The 15,909-nt window shown below is 36.5% G+C and overlaps 1 protein-coding gene across 1 annotated transcript in view; it reads right to left on the reverse strand.

Moving 5' to 3' along the window:
- The window catches only part of ITGA1 (integrin, alpha 1), a 44,082-nt gene that overhangs the window by 15,270 nt on the left and 12,903 nt on the right, over positions 1–15,909 (reverse strand). The window contains exons 8-17 of the mRNA XM_009071849.1: positions 14,797–14,947; positions 13,067–13,232; positions 8,885–8,958; positions 7,793–7,937; positions 6,503–6,645; positions 4,753–4,896; positions 3,080–3,334; positions 2,543–2,673; positions 483–646; positions 158–294 (exon numbers count right to left, since the gene is read on the reverse strand). Of these exons, the coding sequence (XP_009070097.1) occupies positions 158–294; positions 483–646; positions 2,543–2,673; positions 3,080–3,334; positions 4,753–4,896; positions 6,503–6,645; positions 7,793–7,937; positions 8,885–8,958; positions 13,067–13,232; positions 14,797–14,947 (1,510 nt within the window). The remainder of the gene's footprint in view (positions 1–157; positions 295–482; positions 647–2,542; positions 2,674–3,079; positions 3,335–4,752; positions 4,897–6,502; positions 6,646–7,792; positions 7,938–8,884; positions 8,959–13,066; positions 13,233–14,796; positions 14,948–15,909) is intronic.

Below are 15,909 nucleotides of genomic sequence, written 5' to 3' on the forward strand. Positions count from 1 at the left end.
CATAAATAAATAAATCTAAGTATTGAACAAATTTTATATATACTTCTTACAATTAACTATGGACTCAGATTTTGTTGTCCAATTTACAATTAATGGAATACATATTTGGGTCATTACAGTGTCAACATGAGAAAAACACTTTAAATGATTTACTTGCCAACATGTAGAAGTTATGTTTAATACATTCTGACCCTTTGACAGTTATATTTTTTTGCATTTTCCTCTCGTGGCTTTCTGTGAACAAGCTTCGTGATATTTGCCTTTGTGAGTCAAGTGTAATCCAATATTGCAGACCTGCAAAGGAAGTTGAGATCAATATTAAGAACTGTTTTACCTCTACAGATTCGTTTTCCCCAAAATAACTTACATGCACTTTGAATTGTGAATTTAGAAAAGCTGCATTGCATTTTTTAATTAAGAAATTATAGAGCACAGCAGTTCTATAGCTTAAAGATTCCATAGCTTAGTGCTTATCTACTTACTGGATTCAAATATATCTTCTTTTGACTTTAGTCTGGTCTTAAAACAAATCGTGGCATTTATGCATATTGTTTTTCTTTTATTTATCTGACAATTTTGTTGTTGGATATTGATGCTTTTAGGGGTAAATTGCATGGAAACATTTACTTCAGCCACATCACGAGACCTTAAAAGAAATCACAAAGTAAGTGCTTGGAAATAACAGCAGTGACTTTTTTAAACATAAGAATGAACTTGAAAAATATGCAGCATGCAACATTCAAATGCAGATATAGAATCATAGAATCATAGAATTGTTTAGGTTGGAAAAGACTTTTAAGATCACTGAGTCCAGCTGTAAAAGGCATACAGCTAAATAGAAAAATCCCTTAATATTCTTTGGAAAGAACATTAGCATAAAATCCACAATTGAAATGGGATTCCTGTGGCACATGCTGATGGTACTGTGCTGCAGTACAGGTGAAGGCACAGCATTGGTTATGTTAAGCCAGTTAAGGGGCCATGTGCTATTTCATGTATTCAGTCTTGGCTGTGTGATGCTACAAAACCAACTGTTGCAACGTACTTCTCTGGCACATTTTCAGTCTGCATTTGCCTTTTTCCATTTTTGCAGACTACGGCATACTTATTAACTGCCATTACAGAGGGAACTCATCATACAGAAAACAAAAAATTGAGCAACACAAAGACGAAGGAAAGAAATTTCCTCAGCCACCAAAAACTAAAAAGCACTACAGCTCTTTTAAAAGCTCATCTGTGAATCAGGAAGCAAAATCCCTGAAGAACTGGGGACAAGACCAATGCGATGGTCTAGAAAAGTAATTAACTATATACTCTATACATAGTACCAGTAAAACCAGAAAGTACAGAAAAAAACAGTCACAGGGTTTCTCCACAGTACTGTACTTGTTTCAGAACAGATACCAGGTGAAATATTTCTTTAAGTGTTAAAGCAACTCTATAAAGCCAATCCCATTTTTAAAGAGGCTGAAGGCCCAGACCTATTACTGAGAGTATCCACAGAAGAACATATTATTATAGACAAGCTGGAGAGTAGTTTGCCATCTTTTAGGCTGTGGGTAGATAAACAGGCTGAGAGCCACCCCTGATTTGTTTCACTTTAACTCTCCTTTGCCCTGCAATGCATTCCTGTCTCACCCTTTGCTCTGGTTCAGTTCCCTTTTGGCCACGAGATGGAGTACGTCAATGTATTAAACCAGAAAAAAATTCAGCTGGCAAAATAGCTTCTTCAGATTTGTGATATCAACAATGTAGTGAAAGGGCATTTCACTGAGTTCAGACACAGAGCATTTAGAAAGAAACTGCCAGGTGAAGGTGAGGAGAGGCTGGCAGCTTGAGAATGGTAGCAGGTGAGCACCTAGCAGGTGAGTTAGGTGAAAGAGCAGGACAGGGAAAGCAAGGAGATGGGTTAGCAATTTCCTTACCAGAGACAGAAATAGTTTTAGTTGTGCTTTAAAAATGAAGAATTTCAAGTCATATTGTTTATTTCTTTTATCCCTTAAAAAAGTATATTGTTCATGATGCCATCTGAATCATACTCTTGTATAAAGAAAATTAATTCATTGTTAACCAGAAAGTTTAGTCAAATTTTTCAAAGATTTGCTGTAGGGAGTCAAACTGGAGTTTTCCTACTAGGAAATATAATGAGTTTTCTCAGTGACCCCTTTACATTTGAACCTGTTCTTGATATTGTGATTAATGTAATATGCAATATAGTGTGAAAAAAAGGACAACTAGGGTTTTTTCCTATTTTACATAGTGTCACAAGTGGAATCAGTTTATTTTGAAGATGGTCTAGGAGGACAAGTTCTTCATACTAGGCTAACAAGGTTTCTAGAACATTCTGGTATTTATAACTGTATATATTTTTTATGCATGTTCCTCCAGAGAGACATGAAAAGATTAAGATTCACAGTCAGTGTCAAAGCATAAGTTGAAACCAATATTCTCACAAAGTCCAAACAGACATTCATGCAAGTTATATCGGTAATCAAAGGCAAAAGTTTTTTTCTGTCCTGACAGCTGCTGAAAGTCTCCATACCAGAAAAGGGCAGCCCCACCAATGCCTCCGATGGTAACATCAATCAGCCCATCATCGTTTAAATCCATCTCTCCATGCACAGACTGGCCGAAAAATTTCACTTTTTCTCCATCTCCACCTGATGCAATACGCTGTGAAATGCATTAAGAGGTTAATGCAGTGCACATTGAAGAAGAGTCAAGATGGATTTGATGGCAGTGAGATGTTGTTTAGACTCTTTAAGTACATTAAATTTTCATTACAATACTCCTAAAACAGTTACCATGGTGATGAACACACTATAAATTTTCAGATTGCAAAATATCTACTTTTCTGGCTGTGCAGAACATTTCAGAAGGTTTCTAACAAAAACATGCAAATATACTTTTTCTAACAATATTAGATTCAGATTCAGTTAAATCAGTATGAGTTTCAAAGTACAGAGCAATTTAAAAAATAAGTTACAACTGGTCAAGCCACAGTTTGGTATGTTAGGAAGACAGGATTTGTCATATATACATTAGAGCAACTGCCAATCTGTAAAGTTTTACTTCATACCTGTGAATATTTTTTACTGATTGTTTTGCCATGGCCATGATAAATATAAACAGCTCCCCGATGGTCATCCTCTAAGGGAGAACCTATTACAATGTCATTATATCCATCAAGGTTGAGGTCCTTCACTGCTGCAATTGCAGTCCCAAAGCGTGCACCACAAGGCTCATTCTTTAGAACTTTGCACTTGTCCTGTTTTAATGGTGAACAGCACGTTTGCTTTACAGGTTCAAGACTCATCTGATATTCAAACTTTGTCTGTGAAAGAACAGATTAAGAGTTTATGAATTTCCATCAATGTTTTACAATGCAGACTTTTAAGAGCTCCTGTCCAGAAGACAAATGGATGAATTAAAATAAACAGTTACATTCTATTCCTAGTGACTGAGTTTACTGTAGAAACTGTGATTCTATAACTATAATACAAGTTGTCTTTCTGAGCAGCATGTGGGAAAGATATTCTAGCTCCATCTCCTTCTCCATCTAGATGCTTCTGCGTATTTCTGGAAGTTAGAGGTTTACAGGAAAGCATAGTATAATAACAATATTGGGATGTTATTGTAAGTAAACCACTTCATTCTTTAGATAGTGTAAAGAGTTGTTCTAAACGCATTCTCTTAATCTGAGAAGTTAGCCAAGTTTCTGATGAAACACAGATGGCAATGCTGTTATTCCGGAACAAAAGATCGCATTTTCTTACACAGACTGAATTTTGCCTGCAGTACACAGATGCACCATGGCCTAACATACGTATTCAGATCCAGTGTGCATCCTAGATAAAAACCACACAGACGCTACGGTATGTAACCAATCTTTCCAAGAGACTGGTCCCATGAGTTCCATGTTAGAGATTAGCAGCAGCAAGCAGTTCCTGCATCTCCTTTATCTGGAGCCAGATAAAAGCAAGCACAGCAAAAACAAATTTCAAACCCCACATTACTGGAGGACATGGAATTCTTGTTTTCTCACCAACCCTATTCACCAGCAATTTGTTGTTAGCAACATGCAAGTAGAAACTGGAAAAATTCCTTGTTGAATTTAGCCAGTTTCTTCAGGTCCTTTTCTTAAAATAGAATTTTAGGAGAGAATTGTTGCTAAGACATATTTTGATAATTGTTCTAACAATACACAATGGTGCTGGACTAAAAGAAGGAAAACAAGACATTATGCATAGACATTGGAAAAAGAGACTTATGAAATTAAGAAACTGAAGTGTAGCTGATATAGTCCTTAATTTAGTAGGACAATTTAGTAGAACATGTTTAAAAGCTGTTGGATGTATGGGACTTAGCTCTAGGTTGTTAAGCAGGTCACAAGGATACTTGACTTCACACTTTTAGGATGGATGAGCTGTAGTTTCCTAATCCATGAAAGCAAAAAACAAAAATGTGTTCAAAAATTAAACTTATAGATTTGCATCTCTGCCATATTGCAGCTTACAGGGTATAGTGCTTGTTTACAGAATACACTGCATTAGAAAAAAAAAAGTGAGAAAACATGAGTTTAAGAATAAAGTTTTAAGAAATAAGTTTTATTGTAATATCAATTGCCAAAATCATGTTTCTCTGTTTTCAACAGATCACGTCCCCAGTTCGAATTATCACACTTCTTTAAAATAAAGATATGAAGACAGTAAGGAGCATTCTCTGTTCCTGGTCAATAAACATCAGCCTTACCTTGTTCAGGCTATAAACATATACTTTTCCTTGCTCCTCTTTTTCAGTTCCCATATACATAGGAGCTCCAACAAGAAGAAGGTCTGTAAATGAGTCCCTATTGATGTCAATTGTGGTAATAACACCCCCAAAGTATGACCCAATCTGTAGGAAAACAAAGTATACATCAGACACAGAGTCAGCAACATCATTCAACATTTCTTTTCAGAGATCTATTATACGGTTGCTCACAACAATGCCAAACATTAACCACATTAACCATTAGGCAGAAATTTCCTTTGCTCCCTAGATAATTTTGGCCTGTTTGCATGTGAAGCTTCTTTTCAGTTTCAGCATTTTTTGTCAGATTTTTTTACATTTAACAGTGGTCTGTTCAACTTTCAACTCTCCTGAGTTTGAAAGGTATAAATGGTGCTGCTATGGGGATTAGAATCTCTTAAAACAGCATTTAAATAAAAGTATGTTGGGAAGCTAGTTTTCTCTTCAAAAAACAAGCAAAAAAGCGTGGACAAAAACTCTTAGACTATGCAGTGCAGACAGTCTCCCAAATTCTCACATTGCCACTAAATGCAGAGGAACGAGATCTACACAAAGAGCTGGATAAATTCACAGACTGCGTACAAGGTGCAGGATTTACCTAATTACATTCACTTCACAGCTAAGTTAGACACCCTGCATTTCCTTCATATTTAACCTGAGTAGCACTGTCTTCTACTGCAAGATACCTCTCATCTCACACAGATGCTTCAAGTAGGCCAGATCCCTCAAATGTTAAAAGTCATAGAATTACAACCACAGAACATGTCAGGCTAGAAGGCACCACAGTGGGTCATCTGGTCCAACCTCCCTGCTCAAGCAAGGTCATCCTAGAGCACACTGCACAGGATTGTGACCAGATGTTTCTTGAATATCTCCAGCGAGGGAGAATCCACAGCCTCTCTGGGCAACCTGTTCCAGTGCTCAGACACTGCTCAGTAAGTTCTTCCTCATGTTTAGGTGGAACTTCCCGTGCATCAGTTTCTGCCTGTTGTCTCTTGTTCTACTGCTTGGCACGACTGAGAAGACCCTGGCTCTTTCCTCTTCACACCTTCCCTTCAGATACTTATCGACATTGATGAGGTCCACTCTCAGTCACCTCTTCTTGAGGCTGAACAGGCCCTGCTCCCTAATGTGTACTTTAGTCCATTGACTCTAAAAGGATTGATTGATTAGCTGAATTGCAGACATCAGCTATAGGTTAAAGTTAGGTAACATGAATGCTCCTGAAACAAGCCAGTACTGCAGCTCATAAGCATAGCATTATCTTAATGACACCATCTTTAATTATGCAATTAAATGCTGCTTTTTCTTCCTACAGTAACAGTTCTCAGTGAGTTGCTACTTTACAGTATTTCATTCTATTCCAGCTGATGTTCTTGCACAGAATCCTGCTTGTCACAACCACTTTCTGCCAGTGACATGCCCTTCTGCTCAGCAGAAAAAGAAAATTGCATGTACAGAGATAGCAACAACCACTTTGATGCCAGTGAGAGTTTAACCCTCCAAGAGAAAATTTCCAAGGTTCTCTGACTCCCAGAGAGTCCACTTTGCATTGCTAATCATACCAGAGGATCTACCTAACTTTTCCTTCTCATCTTGCTTACAACTCCCAGCTTCATTTGCTCTTCTAATGAGGAGTTCCCATTTGAAATAGTTATTTTTATTTCTCCTCCTATATTCCTATTGTATTTAATCATGAATGCATACTTACTTGTTCTCCATTTAATCTCTGAATCACTTGCACCTGTCTTCCTTCCATTTTATAAATGATAACTTGGCCAGTGTGATTGTATCGTGGCTGTCCTGCTATGTACAGTACACCTCCAGGTGTCAGTGCTGAATTCACTGTATATCCTAGAAAGAAGTCAAGATGCAGTACACATAGAATGCATCAGAAATACTTGATGGGATTCAGAGCCTTGGTAAGGCTTATTCTACAACTAGATGTTTGGCCCTACTTATGCAAAAGAATAATAGCAGAGTTAATTAAAAGGGCTCCATGTGTACTTTCTTACAGTTCCAGAGTCATGAGCACCACCATGTTATTAAATCTGTTCACAGGCCAGTAAGCGATGTGCACTGTGACATTCTCACACAGTGTAAGAATATGATGGTAATGATGAAACAACTCATGTATAACTTGTTGAAAAGTTACTTTCAAAGAACAGGTGTCACTGTCTCACTGTCAGACTGGTGGAGTCTTCCAAAAGTGATCTGGAGGCATTTTGAATCTAGGAACATTAACAACAATTTAATAACTTTGGTGAAGGAAGACTTAAAAAATTTGTAGCTATCAAAACTGTGAAGAGTTGCAAGTTTTATGGAGGATAGGATATCAGTTTAAAATGACTTTACCAAATGTGAGATATAAAATAGGCAGCTAAAGGCAAAGAAGACGGTATAATTTAGGAAAAACATTAAACTATTTTAGTGTTGACTCCTCATGAGTGAAAGTGTGGCTTAAATGAGATAACAGAGCAAACAGAATTATGAGGTGTAGAAAGCAAGACCTAGAGGAGTGAGCAAGGCCACTGAAGCTTTTTCATATAAAAGGATGAGAGGATAATAATAGCCTGACAATATGCAAAACATTATCATAAAACAAGATGTTGGTCTTTTGGTCTTGTCCACTGAGTGATAGACAGAAATCAGCTTAATATTAAGCAAATATTTAGACTGAATATTGTATAAGACTTTTTAACTACCATGACATAGAAAAACCTGATAAGAGTATTAGAGCAATTCATGAAATCTGCTCTGAATAGATTAAATATCTCTGTTGGGAAAGTCTACATATGCTTAGGTCTATGGATAGATTTCTGATAGTAGAAGTAGTATTTTGTTTTTTAAAGAACAAGAAAATCATACTGTAGACTTGTTCCCGAAGCTCCTAGGTAAGATAGTAAGATAATATTCTGTGAGATGCACTTTTTGCATGAGCTTTGAGACAGATCTTGTAGCATCTGTTGGAAAGTGTTATAAGATGGGCTATTCCACTTACCTAGATAGGCTGCAAGAGGTTCATTTTTCTCTGAAAGCCTGTCACGAAAGGTGTCATTAGTTGGCATGGAAATACCACTGTCCTTCACCATGATCACTGTGCCATTCCAGTCATATGCTCCAACTGCTCCAAGCATGACCCAATCCTTAAGCAGACAAAAACGAAAAAAGCCTGTTCTCTATGTGAATCATCTTTAGACATTTATGGTTCATGATGCTCACCTCTGGATAACCCTTCCTGCATATTTCATATTTAGCCTTGCTTTTCCTACTATCACAGAATCAACTGAGTTAGAAAAGATCTCTCTACTATAGTATGGCCCCTGCAATCATAGAATCATAGAAAGGACTGAGTTGGAAACGACCTTAAATATCATCTAGTTCCAATCCCCCTTGCCATGGGTAGGGATATCAGGTTGCTCAGGGCCTCATCCAACCTGGCCTTGAATGCTTCTCTGTGCAATCTGTTCCAGTACCTTACTTCTCTCTATGTAAAGAATTTCTTCCTAATATCTCCTCTTTTAGCTTAAATACATTCCCCCTTATGCTATCACTATCTGCTCATGTAAAAGGGGCAAATAAATCTGGACTTTTTAATACGGTCATTTTAGGTACTGGAAGGCTGCTCTAATGTCTCCCTGGAGCCTTCTCTTCTCCAAGTTGAACAACTTCATCTCTCTCAGCTTGTCTTCCTAGAAGAGCTGCTCTAGCCCTCTGATCATCGTCATGGCTCTCCTCTGGAACTGTCTTTCAATTTAAAACATTGTTCCTTGTCCTGTCACTATAGGTAAAAAGTCTTTCTCCATCATTCTTAACATATTTTTCGGCTATTCTTCTGTTAGAAAGTGCTATGGGAGCATCAGATTTTCAGTTCATGTGAAGTGTATACTTAGTCTCTTAACCTTTCATTGTTCATAATCATTCTTTACATACCTTTTACAAGAAAGATAACTGGATTACAGGATACTCCAAAACTTTCAACAGCAAATCAGGACTGTACAAAGAATTCTGAAACACTTATCCCAAACTCACAGAAACACCAGCAAAAAGTCTACTATGTAAAGTAACTTCTATTTTCAAACAATTTGTTTACCTGAGAATAATGAGCACTGAAACCAGCTTGAGACATTTCCATTTCAAATGATGAGGCTTGCTGGTCTGTTGTTGCTATTAAACAGAAAAACAGAAGTTTCCAAAATAAATTAGTTTCATCTGAAAAAGTGACTGGAAGAGTGTAATGAAAATGCTCACAAGATAGTAAAGGATAGCATAATTAACTAAATTATTCAGTGAATATAGTTTGCCATACGTTTTTATAATAAACTCAGAGATAAAGATGTGTTAAATGCTACCATTAAGTACCAGAGTTTTCATTTGAAGATCATGTCTCATAACTTGTCTAACAAAGTTTCTGGACTGAAACTGACCAGATTTGAACTCAGACTGATGGCAAGTATGTTTGGAATGTTTGATTAATATGGTTAAGCCATCTTCCACTTGAGCTAAGTGAACAATAAAACACCAGCCATGTAACCCTGGCCTTGTATTCAAGCAACAAAAAACCTGTAGGCAGCCAGAGGAACTTTAAATGAAAAACACTTGATGTTTGTACAAACCTTTGCAAAAACAACATAGGAAAATCTCTGCTGTCCAAGATTCATAAGCCTCAGCAAAGGGCTTGGGAATGATAATCCAGCCCAGAAAATTACATGAAGATCTCTTAAGTGACTTTGTATAAAGAAGGTATCAGATCATTTATTGCAATTTTCAGTGTCTTGTCAGGCTGTCATATGCTAGTTATTGAAATCTGATGTGCTGTTTTGCTCCCAAGTACACTTGAAATATCATCAAGGAACCAAAAGTTCTGCCTCTTGCTCTGTTTAAAAGGAAGATAAGTATCCCTTAATAGTCAAGGACTTTTTTGCCACTTTAAGTGGTGAAGTAAGGGAACTGTAGTCTGCATGTTGACTCCTCCTTGAGAGCAAGATATGGTAACAGGCAATTGAGGGGAACTGTGAAATCTGCTCTGATGCTGGTCCAGGAATAGTTCACAGTTTGCTACCATGTGAGTGCTGAAGCAAACCTTCAATTGTGTGAATGAAACTGAGCCGTAGCGAGCCATGTTCGCATGAATTTCAGGCATCTGGACTATTAAATAATACTGAACTTTTGATACCCAGCAACTAAACCACAGAGGTTGCTCCCTGGGACATGATGTCTTTGCTAATTGCTGGGATTTACAGCCAGTCATAGGAAGGAGACATGATCTCAAATACAAAGTGTTTGATACAAAAACACAGACCATCATGTTTCACAAGATGTAGCTGCTTTGCAAATTCTGAAAAAGTCATTTTTAAGCATAAAACTCTTAAGTTCCACATCTGCTGATTAACAGTATTTTCATGCAGTAAAGGACGCTCCTTAACGAGCTGAGAAAGAGAGGACTCTCATAGTGTGAGGCAGTGCACAATGCCAGTACTGTTGGTGTGTGCAGCTCTGAATGCTGCTTAGATAACAGCCCTCTGACTAACTTTCCATTCAGTTTCAAACTGCCAAGCATCTTACAAAGGATATTTTGTAAAAAAACATTTGTGCCTGCACACGGGTTGGATAAAACTTAAAATCGCTGTTAAAAGGAATGTCCACGCCATGAGACACAGAGGCACATGAAAAAGATTATGTGTAAAAATCAACTGGCTGTCAAGTATAGGTTTTTCTTGGATTCGATTTTTCAACTCTTTCTCAATTTTCCTTTGCAATTTTTAAATATCAAAACCAAAAAGAAAACAAGAAATCAAAGAAAAAAAATCAAAATCAAATGTATTACTATACTAGCAAGAGACAATTTAGATTGACAATTTAAACAGATTGAGATACAGAATTTCAAGAATCAAGGATCCTATGATGCACAGAAACTACAATGTATGGAGTTAATTAATCCTCTCCAATTACACACAGTGAATAAACTGGATTTGCACCAGAAAGCTGTATAGGACAGAATTAATCTGCTTTTCTCCACCACCAGGAAAATGCATGCATGGGCACATTTGCAAATCTAGAATAGCCACTGAAAGGCTTTGGAAGAGGACAGGAATCTGCAGAAATTGATTTAGTCAGCATCATCTAGCTCCAACCCATTAGAGCACCTCAACCTAGCTATATTTTGACAAAGCCCAGATCCTATTTTTCAGTTTCTATTCTGATTTTCTTGCAGCCAGATTACATGATTTCTGAGACTTAGGTGGAAGGGGAAACACTTCTTGTCTCAGATTGCAGGCGTCTTGTATAGAAATCTTAAGTGCATGTCTGAGTTCTTATAGAAAATCTGGAAATCAAGGAGCTTTGTGGCAGTGATGAAATTAAATATATCAAGGCACGAACATCCTAACAGCTTATAAGTTTACGTTAAATAAAAAAGTAACAATATCCAAAAAATACGTATTTATTAATGCATCTTTTGCAGAAAATTAAAACTGAATTCTAGCAGTACTGCAAAACTTGTTAATAGTTACAGAGCTACAATATGTTTTATGTACCAAAAGACTGAAGGACATAACAAGGATTAGTTATCTGAAGAGCTATCATATGAACACCTAAGATTTATACAATTTAATCAAACAGTTTCACCACCATCAACATAACTAGATTCATTTGGATACTTTATTAAGCCACAGAACTTGTTTAATATTTTGTAACTTTTTCTTCCAGTTAGAGGAATGCATTACTGAAGTCAATGGAAGGGTTACAGCTCATGATGTAAAGCACTCCCCACCAGCACGGAGTTCAAAACAGCACAAGTTCCTCCACTATTTGGAGGCTAAGCTTTCATGTGACAGACAGGCACTACCCAGTGACTACTGACTGATAATAGGGATAAGGTGGACCATGACAAACTGAGGTCATCACTTTCAGTGGTATCTGGTTGTTCAAAGGGTTGAGCTACAGCGCAAAACCTTGAATTGGAGTACAAAGGTTTCCAAAAACTCAGGCATGTTAGGTCTTAAATCCTTCATCTGTTGTCAGGACAAGCAGTTAATTAACTTTTGATTGTATATCCATTATAGCTAATAGATGTATTATTTTATTCTGCTAATGAAAGACAAATATTTTTTTCACTTTTCTAGAAGTATAAAGCACAAATTGAAGACCAGGTTTTCAATTTTTGTTTGAACAATTATTTTTCCACTAAAAGTGTATTCTTCCTAGTAAACAGTGACTTAACAAAAGAGCCCCTATTCAATGAACTTTCAAGTACTCAATGAGCCTAAGTAGCCTAAACTTTAGGCTTTAGAGAGATTAGATTATCCTCAAACTAATTTGTTCCAATACTGAAGAAACCAAGTCTTCCAGAAAGTAAAAAGAGAAGAATATATAAACTGGAAAAATATTTAGTAGCAAATGATGATAGTAATATTTGACCAAACTAAATGATACACTAAAAAAAACCCCTGAACCTAAATATGTCTGAGAAATACAGCTCCAATGCAAAAGACTAGTAAATACTCTCTCATATTTGTACTATTTCTTGACATTCAAGTCAACATTATCTTTCATTCCAGCTGTAAACTACACTATTTCAGCTACTTGGAAAGTTGAGATGTTGAAAAAATAGTCCAAATAAATGGATGTTTTCTTTGTATGACATGAATCCCTTCAGAGCTGGCAGTATAATTTATAAATAATAAACTCTGTCTTCTCTTACCAGTGATGTACTTGAAACAAACAGAGGTTTGGACAGCATTGCCTCATTTGGATGGAGAATGTAAGCAGACATTATGAAAGAATGACTTTTCTGTGCTAAAATCTGATTATCATGAACGTTTCCAAAGGCAAAATATATCTTGTTAACTCTATACACCAAGTCCCTGTTAACTTGTATAGCAAATTAAGATGCTGTAATTAATATCTAACCAAAAAGATAACCTAAAGGTATAGGCAGAAAAACACATGATCATGAGGAGATCTGGGTAAGATCTGGCAATGCTTTTTTATCTAAGAGAAGGCAACTTCCTATTTAGCCCAGTTAAAACTGTAATGGTTACTTACCCTTTTAGACTATCATCTCCATAGGCTCTAAGTCATCTGAACATATTCACATCGTTACCTATGATTTTGACGTCTCTTGTAAAATATTTTTATGATCAACATGGAAAAAATAGCTACATAATAAATTTTATACAACACAATGCAATGCAAAGGAAGATAAAAGCAGGTGCTCTTCTATTTGCTTCAGCTGTAACGCAGACATGAAGTAAAATTTTAAATAATGTCATACCTTCCAGGGCAAATATTCTCTCTCCAAGTGCTTCAACAATAGTTAAAAGAGCTAATTCATCTGAGACATTAAAAAAATGCTTTTCAGTAGGCTTACTGGCAATTGATTTTATTTCCTCTACGAATTTCTCAGTACTTAAATTTCCCCTGCTGTAGCTGCCAAGAATCTAAAGAGAATTAAAAAAAATAAATGTCAGGGATACATTTCATAACCTGCTTTAGAAGATACCATTGAGGCAGGTTGTCAGACAATATTGGAAAATCATATCTAACCTTAACTTGTTCTGTTAAAACCTCCATCAAATTGATTCGAAAACATTCATTTCCAATGAGGACAGAAATGTAGAAGGACTCAGTTCTTCTGAAAATACCAATGATAGCAAACAAAGCAGCTGTATAGTGTAATGTCTGCTATCCTCAACTGTATTTTTTAACTTTTTCACAGAATTCTAATAATTTATTCTATGTTTTGTTGAAGTAGGCTGTAATTTAGGAAGAAACAACACTTCCCAAACCAGAATACACAATCATGCTGCTTTCTGCATAGTTGCCACCAGGTCTTATCATAATGGGCTATATAAAGAATTAACAAGTTGATTAGACATAGAATAATTCCTTTCTTTTTTTGTGAAGATTTGCTATATTAATACATACAACAACAACCCTTGAATTCAGTGTTAACGGCTCCAACATAAGACTTTAGATTTGGTTTGCAGTTTTAACACCACTGTTGTAGCAATTCATGATACGTCAGAAAAAACAAGTCACTTCTCCAATTCCCAGACAAACAGACATATTTAACAGAAAAAGGTGCTTTGTGCAGTTAAAGTAGTTTGAGAGGGAAATTAAAAACAAACTCCCATGTTCTAGCATCTCTGCATACTGGAGCAAATCAAATTTGGATCTAGACAGGGGTATTATTCCTAAAAATTATTGCACCTCCAAGGACAACTTTTTCTTTAGTGCTCTCTAGCTTTATGAGGGAAACCATTGAAAATTTGCGAGCTGCTGGATTCAATTTTATTTCTTTAAACTAAAGGTAACATCTTCCTTGAAATTTTATGGTTTCATATCGGCTCATTTTACCAAAACAGGGAAAGACAGAAATGAAGAATCAACAATCCAAAATACCTTCAAAGTCAACATCAGAAAAGAGATAATTTGAGGATAGAATATGCAAATATAGCGGAGCATTAACACCAAAGCTATCATTAATGTTACCATATTTGTTAACATGGGTTAACCTCTATCACGTTCACCTTCTCATTCAACTACTAAGTTTGCTCAATGTGAAAATGACAGCTTTAGAATCCCAGCACACAGCACAGCCACAACAAACCTGGGTTTTGTTAATGGTTTATGTTTGTGTTTCTTTTAAATAAGGAATGTGTCTATAGAAATAGCTTAGAATATTTGAACTAGTCCACCCGGCTCAATATTGCTTCTAATAAAAAGGATTTGATTTTAAACCGTCCCTCAAACTCTTTCTCTTTTTTTTCACATGCACACACACCTGTCATCACTAGGAAACCAGACAGATTGCTATTCTTATGTGCTATAAAGTCAGAAAGCAAATTTTTAATGCTTTTTTTTAGCTTCTTCCTTTTTTCCTCTATGAAATAATTATATTTCCATAAAGATTCTGTGAAACGAACTTCTAAAACAGAAATTACATTTAGAAGATGAAACATGCTTTTAAGATTCTGAATTTTCCCATTAAATTTCACTTACAGCAATAGCAAATCTCTGAATGTTTTCATCTTCACAATCATCAATCACTTCTTTTAATCTGTAGTTGTCATGTGATTCACCATCAGTCACAATAACCATTACTTTTTGTACTCCTCTTCGTGCGCCATGAGCCTCAGTAAAAGCTTCTTTCCTAAAGGGTGCATAAAGAGTTTTGGAGAAAGGCAATGTCAGCATTTAGTACGTGCATATTTGCATAGCCAACTATAAACTAGAAGACTTTATATTAACTAAGATGCAGGAAATTGAGATTAATATTAACCATGAACAACTGCAATTGGAACTTATATGACAGTTCATAGCCGAAGTGTTTCACAAGCATTCATTCATTATTCACTCACTTGAGAGCAATGGCAGAGAATAAAATGCTAGGTAGTGAAAAATTCTTCCCCTCTGCAAGTAAACTTCTGGCACATTAAAACAGGTTTTGGCAGCTTAGACCCAGTCAACACCACAAATTCCAAAAAGTCATACAGAAAATCCTCAGCTACTTCTGCCCTACAGCCCTGGGTATTGGGGATGTGGAAGAAGTAGCCTGCAGGTGAGTGCAGGAAGGTTGAGACACCTGATTGAATCCTACAGGTGCAAATGGGCAAACAGGCACTGAGGTTTAGGGCAGCTGTTCACCCAGACTTGGGCCTGATGAAGCAAGGCTGGATTAGGGCTCTGGAGGAGAAGGAAGGAAGCAGGGCTTCCTCTTTTCAGAAAAATACCACAGAATTCAAAGACTGGCCACATGAGTATAAGCTGAGATCTGCCACTGCCAATGGGCAAAAGCGGATGGACAGGAAGATTGCACGAACAGAGGAAGCTTTTGCTGACAGTTCGTGTATATGCAAGCCTGCAGCGGTTTGTGGTGCACAGGGCCTTTCTGAACTACATGTGGTTTCTGAGTACTTGATAATTTTCAACTGTCTCTGCTTTCATGAACTGATTCGGACTCCCTCAAGATTCTGCTTGTATCTAAGTGAAAGATTACTGGTGAATATATAAGAATTTCATTTAATTTAATCATATCAAAAAACTTTTGTCAGACAGTCAAATAGTTCATCAGAAAGATGCTGCATATTTCACTAAATGGTTGTTTGGAAAGAG

This window comes from Acanthisitta chloris, unplaced genomic scaffold (genome assembly GCF_000695815.1).
Source record: "Acanthisitta chloris isolate BGI_N310 unplaced genomic scaffold, ASM69581v1 scaffold21823, whole genome shotgun sequence".
Classification (NCBI taxonomy): domain Eukaryota; kingdom Metazoa; phylum Chordata; class Aves; order Passeriformes; family Acanthisittidae; genus Acanthisitta; species Acanthisitta chloris.